The sequence below is a fragment of the Coturnix japonica genome, chromosome 4 (assembly GCF_001577835.2).
Source record: "Coturnix japonica isolate 7356 chromosome 4, Coturnix japonica 2.1, whole genome shotgun sequence".
NCBI classification, from domain to species: domain Eukaryota; kingdom Metazoa; phylum Chordata; class Aves; order Galliformes; family Phasianidae; genus Coturnix; species Coturnix japonica.
In genome coordinates this window covers 60,620,342-60,632,052 of record NC_029519.1, presented here as the reverse complement: position 1 = coordinate 60,632,052, position 11,711 = coordinate 60,620,342, and the positions used below count along the sequence as shown (strand labels likewise).

The 11,711-nt window shown below is 35.8% G+C and overlaps 1 protein-coding gene across 1 annotated transcript in view; it reads right to left on the bottom strand.

Moving 5' to 3' along the window:
• Positions 1-11,711, bottom strand: part of GABRG1 (gamma-aminobutyric acid type A receptor subunit gamma1) — a 50,280-nt gene that overhangs the window by 16,712 nt on the left and 21,857 nt on the right. Inside the window, exon 3 of the mRNA XM_015862458.2 lies at positions 7,125-7,192. Within this exon, the coding sequence (XP_015717944.1) occupies positions 7,125-7,192 (68 nt within the window). The remainder of the gene's footprint in view (positions 1-7,124; positions 7,193-11,711) is intronic.

Sequence of the window (11,711 nt, the reverse complement as noted above, 5' to 3'; positions counted from 1 at the left end):
GTAATGGGAGTGAGGCAGAGAAATATCAGGGGGGAAAAAAAAAAAAAAAAAAAAAAAAAAAAAAAGCTAGAAAAAACATTTTACAAACTCTGTTTTGATTTTAAGATATGGAATTTAATATCAAAAACTCAGGTAAGTATGATGATTAAAAGGTTTAGACAATAAAGACAGTCATAAACAAACACTGATGTCCACATGCTCTCCCAAGAGAATAGAACCAAGTAAACTACCAAGCTGACTTATCTTCATCTTGCCAGAAAGCTGCCAATAGGCTTTCATAACCTTCACCTTCTCTCATATCTAACTATCTTTGGACACCAAAGCAATGCTTTTCAGTACTTTACTAAAATACCTAGTTATACTAAAATGCTTAACTATCTTTTATATATGGCTTCTCTCAACGAACATTCTAAAATATGTTTGTTCTTACTCATGGGTTACTTTAAAAGTTCTTAAACATTTTTGTTTTTGAGCTGCAATAGATTCAACCAGCGTTTCAGATCTTGATCCTCATGGTTGAAACCAAAGTAAAAACAAATTTTCTTCATTCAGTAAATGATTTTAGTTTGCTCACTTGTGGACCTTACAGAGAGATCTAAAATATCAGAGAAATCACAAGGATTCTGATAAGTATATCTGTATTAGATTAATAACCCTACAGTAGTGGAAGAAGTGGGAGTTGCCAGAAATATGGTGAATATAGCATCTGCTCCTTTTAACCAGTCAGATTGTTATAGTTGTGCAGAAAATCACACTGGAATATTGTATAAAAGCATACACACAGGATAAGGGGAAATACAGAAAACCATACCCACAGAAGGTGAGGGAGTACAAAGAGGCCCCCCTGCATAGGCACAATATGGAAGGTATCCACTGCTCTTCACAGCACAGTGTAGCATCTGTGCTTATTCTTATTTTAAATGCAAAGTGACAGATGCATACCACAATATGAATAAAAGGCAAGATTTATTTAAATGCTCTGTAGATTAGAAACAATAATAAAAATCTTGCTAACTAGTAAAAAGATCAGCTAGATAAGTAACTAAAGCACTTCAGCAAAATCTCTGCTGATAAGCTATGATTATGGCTATTTGAAAAGGTCATGAAAGGAGGAAGTAAACACTATATATACATATGCACATTGAAAATATAAAAAAGGTATGGGATTTTTTTTGTTTTGTTGTTGTTGTTATTGTTGTTTGTTTGCTTTTTCAATTGAAATTTGAACGTTTCGGTCACTGTCATTCATTAGCAAATATTAAAGTACAGAAAGAACCAAAACTCAGAAATGAAAAATGAGACACAAACACTACTTATATATTAAAAACGCAGGAGTGAATACTGATAAGGAGTAGGGCTTTGGCTTTGAGTCTGTCAAGAATGATTTATCAGCTCAATTAACAGTACTTTCTATATTCTGGCCTACATCTAACTCCTTGTAACGAGAGACTCAAGCAGTCAAAATTAATCCCACAAAAAATTTCTGCAACAAAGCTGAGCTGCACTCAAGCATACATGGTTTTCTACAACTTCATCTTGTAAATAAGCTGTCTCAAAAACAAGGTTTCACCATTCAGTATGGTAAAGCTGCTTTAAAGCCAGATCAATTGCAGTTATGCAGTTACAGTTGTTTGGTCTTTTGCTTCCCTGGTTTTCCTGCCATGTCCCAAAATCTCAATATTGGTAGCAAAACCAGGATAGATAATTACCTGGTTTGGTTCTCACCTTGCTACTTCAGCCAGCAGGAATGGTTTGGAACAGATACTAAGGTATCAGAACTAACAGTAAACTGTACAACAGAGCAGCCAAACACTCTGTGCAGATGAGGGGAAAAAGCAGGAGAAAAGTACTGACTGGTTTAGCTTTAGTGCTAGTTGATACCTTCCATTTCTTTCAGATGGGGCTAAAGCAGCAGGAAATAGAGAACCTAATAGCAGTAAGAACTGTCAGTAGCACAGTAAAAGTTTAAATGTTCACATTTTGTAGCCTCCACAGAGAGAAATAAATTTAAAAAAAAAAAAAAAGAAGAAGAAGAAGAAAAAAAAAGTTTAAGCAGCAACATGATGAGAAACAGTGAAAAAACCTTATAGAAAGTTTCTTTGAAGTATAAGGGGCAGACTGGGAGAAAGTATATGATATACCAAGTTGAAAAGTTGAAAGGACGTGAACAGAAACTGTTGAGATCTCAGGTAGGAATTGGCTTCTTAGGGGGAGGAAAAAAAAAGAAAGACTGTGAATAGGCTTTGAAATGCCTTGAAGGAAATAGTTTATGTGTGAGAACCAATGTAAGAGGAGCCTGAGGAAGAACATGAGCAAGAAAGAGATGATTCAGTAGAAATAGAGGGAAATTCTCCCAGCAGGACATCTATAGGTAGTTTGACTGGAGCAAGATGGCAATTGCAGTCCAAAACTTTATCATCAGAATAATGAAAATGTGGACAAGAGATTCACTGTGATAAATGGATTAAAAATAAATAAAAATAAAACCCCCGAAAGCTGCTTTACAGTCAGAATTTACAAAACGATCTGAGACCTTGTGCCAGGCTCTAGGATCTATCACATCATAGAAAAATATTATATTTCAATGCTACACAGAATATCCACAGCAATGGAGAATGAGAAAGGGTAAAAAAATAAAATAAAGAAAAAAAAAAAAAGAGAGAGAGAGAGAGAGAGAGAGAGAGAGAAAGAGAGATTTAAAGCTATGATTTAGCCACACTGAAGTATCTAAAGATCTGGGGTACAGATGTGGGGTACACAAAGCAGTATTTCATATAGGACAGAAGAACACAGACAGAGTTACAGACAACAGAAAGGCAACTGAATTTGTATATGAAGCTATGAAGAAGCAGCTGAAAACAGAAAACCACCATGGAAGATATTCTGCACAGAAATATGGAAGTACTGGAAACATAAGAAACCAAAGTGCTTGCTCCCAACACACTGATCACAGAGAGAAAGGAAAAGATTTTAAGCAACTTTTTCTAGTCCCAGCCATACACAGCCATCTCAGCACTTCTGCTATTTTCTTTAGCAAATTAGCATTATGCAAATACAGAACACCAGCATCTGGAATCTCAGATACTTCACAGTCAGTTTAGTTATTGCTCTGCCTGTTTATCTGTGAGATCTGAGATTATATAAAACAGATTTCAACCAGTGTATGCTGGTATACTCTAATGAAGTCAAGGGAATTCATACAGATTTTCTTACATAGTTAAACCATGTCAGCTGCAATTTAAGTGATACAATGGATCTACACACACACACACACACACACAACATGCATCTCCCGAAACACACAAAATTTGAGAATGAGCAACAGAACAAGAAGTCTGCAGCCTCAGATTGAATCACTCCTAAACAGCATGTGCAAATTAAAGCACATTTTAACGGAAGTGAGCACAAATTTTCTGATGCTTTGTGTGGGACCTCAACTACCTATTCTGATTTTGTATCTATGGAGAGACAACAAGTTATACTTCAACTGCAGTTTAAAAGTACTGGATGCTGTCTAAAGCAAGGGTTGAAAAGATTGCTCTGCTTTGGTTTGCTCTCAAAAAAGATATTGCAATATTTCTCTGTCATACAAAGGCTGGCTTTTCCCTCATCCCTTGTCATTCCCTTCAAAATGATCACAGAAATTGCAACTGACTTCAGAACTGTTGTACTGAGCCAGTATGAGCAGGATATTTCTTGTACTTGGCTGATTCCCCCAAAACCTGGTGGAATAAACTTAGAGCTACCTTGCAACAGCAGTAGGCAAGCTCACTGCCAGCAACAGCCAGACTAATCAACTTAAGCTCTTTTCTTTTTTACCATGAAAAACAGAGAGCACTTATAAAATTTTATTTATGAATTATTACTCCAGTTCCTATAGCTGGCAAAATAAGTCATACTAATAGATGAGTTTTTTAATGCTTAAGTATGTTTCATAAAGAAGAAAGAACAACATTCAGGATTACTGAAGGAATATTTAGTCAGCTGCTATAAAAAAAGTCTCAAAACATTCATGTGATTAATTGCCAATTAACTCTGACCACTTTTAGTGTTGACAAGCACCAGAATTATTGAAATCTATCTTTTCTAATTAAAAAAAAAAAAAAAAGAAAAAAAAGAAAAAAAGAAAAAAAGAAAAAAAGAAAAAGAAAAAAAGAAAAAAAAAAAGAAAAAAAGAAAAAAAGGAGTGAGTTGGGGGGGAAAAAAAAAGTGTCATCCTTGTTCACTCCAAAGAAGACGCCATACAAAAAGCTAAGGGTGATAATCAAAGGCTTGCTGATACTTCTGTTCTGATTTCTGAAGAACTGTTACCACCACATGAAAGAAAATGGAACCCATTTCCATAAAATGTACATACTGGAAAGGAATTCCAATCAGAATTACCATATCATGAAAGCTGAGTTGCTGGCATGATTCTGCCACGGGCAGCAGCAGAAGACATCTGTAAATAAACTGGAGTATCAAAGCACAAAACACTGATGAACAAGGAAGGACTGGGTGATGAACACAGTGCAAAGAAAGATCAGGAGGTTCATAGGCAGCATGAGTGGATATCATTTACATACAAGGACCATAGGTCAGGCTGTACTACCTGCACCACTACATTAGTTTGTTTTTGTTGTTTTAATTTTCTTGGTTTTTCTTCTTTTGTTGTTTGTTTGTGAGGTTTGGGGGTGTTTTTTTGTTTGTTTGTGTTTATTTGTTTGTTTGTTTGTTATTAACATTAGTCTTAGCTTGAAAGGAAAAGTAGTAAGAGTATATTTTCATTAAGTGCTCAACAGAATGAGCTTCCACATAGAGAAAAACAGGCCCTAAATATTCATCATATGTCTAAGTTCCATTAAGAAAATGCCAGACTATTGCACAGCTTTTAGGCACCAAGACTTTAGCCATAAAAATGCACTTAGATGTAGTTTATTTGGCTGCTGAATGATGCATAGCACAGGATAGCATTAAAAAAAATAAATTCAGAACTCTTTAGGCTTAATAAGTATTAGAAGCCTAAATACTTCACTGATCTAGACACTTGTTAAGAATATTTACTCAGACTGCAGATGCCTAGAGAGACCACATACTGCAGGAAGACATCTTTTATGCAAGGGGTGTCTATAGCATCTAGAATTTTATGTAGATCTTTGTAAAGTTAAATACTAAAAGCCAGACTCCAAGAGTCTTTAAAAATAAATTCTAATTAATGTCATACACATACTTAAAATCTCTGTTTTATGAAAGTTAAAAAGTCTATTACATAGCAAGAGCAAAATAAAATATATGAGAAAAATAAGTCAGTTTCCCCTCATAACAAGTACCTTTTTAAGGTTTCATAGGAACATATTCCCCTGATAACACACTATAGTCATATTGTTAAAAAAAAAACCACAAAAACTAACCCCCACCACCCCCCCAAAATAAAACAAAAACAAAAACAAACCCTCTCTACATTTCTAAACTAAAACATTAAAGGTTATCGTTTGACAGACTGAATTAACATATCTGGGAAATGATTAATCCAAAGGGGAGTTGCAGATATGTGTTCTCACATACCGTAATAAAATGAGGGCTAAGGACAGCCCTGGAAACTGATGCAAATGTTGGGGTATTGGTTAACTAACACAAACAATATTAACTCCAGAGGAAGTGCTTCATTATTGAAACAGCTCACACAAACAGAGCTTACAAAGTCACACCTGTAATTATATTTTGCTGAGAATGTTGTTTTCTACATTAATGATGTTTTTGTTGGAAGTTTTAATAAATTTTTATGTACATATATAAAATTAATTTTTAAAAGTTTGATTTTTAAGTTATATTAGATGCTTATGTAATCTGGGTTCCTAGAGTCCAAGCTTAGAGAAAGCAATTGCTAGTTTAAAAAGGAAACTTCTACTACTTGCTATGTCTCTATTAAGAGGTAGCAATCTGTCCAGACATTTTGCTCATGCTATAAGCTCCATAAGAGGGGATACAATGGTGAGAAGAAAAACTGATTTCTCAACATAAAACCCCCACTTGAGGCTTCCCTGCCATGGCTTCAGGTAATGATAACCCTAAACTTCATAAATTGTTAAACTGGAATGAATGTCCATATCAGCATCTTCCATTTTTAACAGCTTTACCAAGTACCACCAGTCTTTCTTGTCTGGTATCTCATCTCTGAAAGCTGAAAAATAGCTGGAAATAGCATCATTTTACAAAATGCTCAGAAGTTCCCTGCGCTGGTCTAGTCTATGCATACCAGGACTGGAAGAAGAGGCCCTTCTGCACACAAATGAAATACTGCACAATTCTGTAGGGAGGTAAAAATGAAAAAGACAGGAGGGAGATGAGCACAAACACATCCAAGTGCCAGACCTGGCCTCATTCCTTCTGCTTCTGAGCTACTGAGAGGAGCTACTGCCACTGCACTGTCCTAGAGAGGTCATGCAGCCAGGCCTCTAACAACTCAAACTCAGGGAGAATTGAAAACAAATTCTAGATGATTTCAGGAAAGGCCACAGCCTCAAATTCCTCACAAGTGTTGTTCACAATTTGTATCAAACGATGAGATCTAACTTCAGCAGTTCCCCCCAGAAATTAGATAAACTGCACTGTTTAACTTCTGAAGAAATCAGATATACATACACACTGAGAATGACCCACAATACTAAATAAGTCTGAAAGAAGGAATAAAATTGAATTTATTTTCATTCTGGGTTTTTTTTTGTTTTGTTTTGTTTTTTTTCTCCCAGTGACCTAAACAAATAAATGCACTGATAATAGTTTTATTCAAAAATGTTGGGTAAAACATTATTTTCCCAAATCCCTGAGGAGCAGCTCTGGGAAATATCACATACTGAACCAGAGGTAAACCAAGTATAGATAAATACAGTGAAAATGTTTAACATGTGCCAAAACAAGCTCCCAGAGCAATGTCTTCTATATGGTCTCATTTTTAAAAACAAAATTTATTAAAATAATTAAAACAATTTCAACTAGCTAGTCTAAATTGGATTTTGCAATATCCTGCAGTGTAAGAATACATATTCAGAAACAAAGAAGCACATTTGTTTGAGATTCGAATTACTTCAGAATACTAGTCCACAGTATCTCTCAGATAATGTTTTTTGTCAATAATCTGAACTTACCATATTGATTGGGTCAACTGGGCCAATGCTGTTAACATAGACATCTGTTTCAATTACAGTAGTTCTCACTAAAAAAAAACAAACAACAACAACAACAAAAAAAAAGCAACCATAATAATTACTTATTCAATTTATTCTCTACATTGATAATGTATTTTATTAAAATTATTATCAATCTGATATTTTATTAGATTCAGAAAAATTACATCTCTATTTTGTGCATTCTGTGAAGAATCATATGACTTGACTTCCTTATCCCATATGAATTAAGTTAAAATTGTCAAGATGAATTTTTTGTAGCTTAAGGCAACCTACATTTCACCTATACATTGTGAATAGGTATAAGATAGATACAAAAACTATCAAAGGTAAAGGCAGCAGCAAGAACAAAAAGATTCTTCCATCATAAAAAAAACCTAACACAAGTAGAGAAAAACATTCAGAAAAATAACTTTTGTACAGTAAACCAGAAGGTCTGGAAGCAGACATGTTCACCAGCTACAAGAAATTAATATGCAGCATTTCCTACTAAAGATATCTAACAAAAATAAAACAACTTTCAACAACATATTTCTTCACACAATTACATCGCACCTATTGAGTTTCCAATATACTTTCATCGCCTTCATCAATATATTGCTCTACACACCAAACTGAAAGACCAAGAAATTCCAATAAAATTACTGTTTGTGAGCTGACAAAGTTAATTGTTTTAGAAATATATATTTTTATGCATTTACAGAAAGACTCAAAGTCTAAGCAAATTTCCATGAAAGTCACATCTGATGTATGTGTCATTGATAATTTTGTTGTTATGCTGATTTGTAGGGGAAAAAAGACACAGATGGAAGAGGTCAGGATGTGGTACAAGAGAGGTCTGCATTTAAAGAACACCAATTTACTAAGCACTTTTTTCCCCAGCTTGTATTATAGGCAGAATGGCAATGAATGAACACAAGAAGGTTCATTCTGAAGTTCTCCTGATCTTTCTCCCATGATCTAGCATGTTAAAATGAAGTCCCTCTAGTCATTTGTAGACAGAAAGGAGAAAGGTACAAGAAAAATATACTTTGATTTCACAGAAGAGGGATTCTCCATTACCAGATCTGATTTCTTCACATTGCATACCATTAGAGATCTTCTAAGCCTTCTACAAGAGATGTAAAATCTTAAGTAACACAGGATTTTTCAAACCTCAAAGACCTAGAACTCAGACACACAGAAAGAAATAGGGTATCATTAAACCCTGCCAGCTTTGATAACAGGCAAGATACATTTCCTAATTATCCACAGATAACATTTCCCTGCCAATCTCACCTGACAGGAAATTCTCCCTGATCCCAAATCCGATTACCAGTTCCCTGAGCTTGTGACTGAGACATGCCAGTCAGGCTGCACAAAGGGTTTTTTGTACAACCACAGAGTGCCTAGACACCCGATCACTCTCCTGTCTCCAGTGTGCTCTACTGAAAGTTAAAATGGGCTCTGGAAATCAATTTGTTTCCTGAGGAAAAAAATAATTACTCCCTGAGCTTTAAATGGCTTAAATACCTGCAGGGCTCAGAAAGGAATGGGGAGAATATATGTATGTGTTTGTATGCATGTGTATAATGTAACATATAGTTTACGCATGCTACATCTCACAAATACATATCCACTGCCTTTGATTTTGCAAATTTATTTTTCTGTGCAACAGAGAAACTCTTCAGTTTAATCACTGCAAGATTAGAACACAAGGATCTTCCTCATTGCTCAAGCAATGCTGAATCCAGCATTTCTCCCTCACATTTGTAGGAAATATCTAAATCTTCTTAATGCTAGGAAACTGTGTTTTATTTAGAGGTTCAATTCTAACTAATTCAAAGTGCTAACCTTCAGCACTACTTAGCCACATTCTAAACCTGATCCTTAGACACAATTATCTGCACAGAATGATTAAGGTCACCTCTCAGACTTGGATATGATGAAGAGTTCATATCACACACTAAAATGAAACCCATGGTTTATCTGTTCAGCTTTAACATCTAAAATTTCACTATTTTTTCCAGACTCATCTTGGAATTCAGACATCAGAACTGACATTCTTTTTAAACAATACTATCAGTGCCTCATGAACACTTCCAGTTTTCTACTTAAAATGTCTCTTTTCAAAAGAGACTTATCTCAGAACAGTCCTCTGGGAGACACGTACCTAGGAATTCACTATAGTTATTGAAAAATATATAAGTAATTACATTTTCTCCTAAATCACTACTTTTCTGTGAAGAACCTCTCATTTTGAAATATAAGCCATAGGCTTTCTTTCCACACTGTTATCTTGCTTTTTTTTCTTTTCCTACAATTAGCCTTTGTCTGCATCTCCGATTTTACTCTGCAGATGCAACTTCTCTCTTGCCAACAGCCTTTGCGCCATCTGCCAAATTTGCTACAAAAATTCATTGATAAAATCATTCAAGATATCATTATTCTTGATCAAGTCATGCTTGTGAGACCCGACAATAGACAACCTATCATTGATATTTCATTATTAAGAACTAAATTTTGAGATCTGTCAGTGAGACAGTTTTTAATATGGGCTGAGTCAATTTTATGAAATTCCAGTGTGCAGCAAGCAGTACTTGATCTGCCACAAGGGCTCTCCTGTAATGTGCCACAGAGTTCAATTTGCCTTTTCTATACTGCTCTGAGAAGATCATTAGAGCTATTAAGAACCAGTGAAGGGTCTGAAAATCCACCTCTGTTGAAATTATTTTAATTGACCCAAATGAAACAGAGCTACAGATCCAGTGAAATAAGATTGGAAGTAGTTGTTTTGTTTCCTTGGTTCTTCTATGCAGAGCCGATCCCAGTGCTTCTGTGAATTAGAAGAAAGAATTCATTCTACTCATGTTTGTGAACTAGAAGTCATATGAGCCCACGAAAATGATGACCTCCATATAATTACTGTGGCACATTTGCTTTCTACAAAGATCTAACAGCGATAGATGGTTTTGAAAGATATTTCTCTTTCTTTTATTTAGGAAATGTAGTAATGGCCTTGAAAAAACTGTGAGTAGGAAGAAGGGTGTTTAACAAACTCTGAGTGCAAAACAGTACAGTAGACCTTATAAATTTCTAAATAAGAGAAGAAAATGATAGCCCACTTTAAATATTTGCAATGAAAGAGGCAAGAGTAAAGCAAGAAGGTGAGAGAACTGTAGTTCAACCTGCATATTAAGTAGTTTGTGTGAAGAGCACCAAGCAGCTGCCCCCAAGAGAGAGTTCATCAGCTCCCAATGTAGCTGATGTGTGCAAAGAACTCATACACTATGCTTGATATGAAGTACACTCACACTTCTGATTTCCCACTTTGCTGCATTTTCTTCACTAGAATCATAGAATCATTTGAGTTGAAAGGGACCTTTAAAAGTTATCTAGTCCAATATCTCTACAAGGAACAGGGACACCTACAGCTAGGTCAGACTGCTTATTGACCAGCCCAGCCTGACCTAGAATGTCTCTAGAAACAGAGCATCCACCACCTCTCTGGACAACTTGATCCAGTACTTCACTACCATTAATGTAAAAAGCTTCTTCCTTATATCCAATCTAAATCTTCCCTCTTCTAGTTTGAAATCATTTCCCCTTGCCCTATCAACACAGACTCCGCTAAAGAGTCAATTCTTTTCTTATAGCCTCCCTCTAGATACTGAAATGTCACTATTACCAGTCTCCCCAAAAACTTATCTTTTCCAGTCCTAGCTCTCCAAGTCTGTCCACACAGGGGAGGCATTCCATCCCTTGGATCATTTCTGTGGCCCTCTTCTGGTCACAATCCAATAGGTCCATGTCTGTCCTTTACTGGAGACTCTATATCTGGACACAGGTATGACGCCAGCTGAGGTGCCATTGATGCAGAGTAGAGGGGGCAGGATCACCTCCCTCACCCTGCTGACCTTTATTTGATTTTTTGATTCAGCCCAGGATACAGTTGTCTTTCTGGGCTGAGGGCAAATCACTGGCTCCCATCCAGCTTGCCATCCACTCCCGGTCCTTTTTGGCAGGGCCATGCTTAATCCTTTTGTGATCCAGCTTGTACTGATAAAGTAAACTTGTTTAAGAAGTTTAAGTGGTATTTGACTGGTTTTGAGCATAATTTAACAGAAACACATAGCTAAGAACAGGCTTGATCTCAGGAAAGAAGTAAGTGACTCTTATTCCTGAAGTTTAAGAGTGAGACTGAAACTCCCCACAAGAAGCAACACATGGAAAGAAGTGTTTCTTGGAAGACATGACCACTGCTTCCATAACAAAGAATGATGCTGAAATCCCCAGGCATATTCTGAACACCAGTTTGGGTTCAAAATCTGCATTTTGAAAAAGTTAACTATGGATTAGAAAAATTACACTAATACATATCCACCTCAATCACTGACAAATTACTTTAGTGATTGTTCTTGCTATTGGAAATGCCTCTTTTATTAACCTGTATTTAACCAGGTCCAATTTTCAGCTTCTGATACTTGAAATCTCTCTGCTTGCTGTGTGGGAGACCTTTCTTTATCCTGACAAAAAACTATAGACTTGATTTTAAAAGCACAGAATATT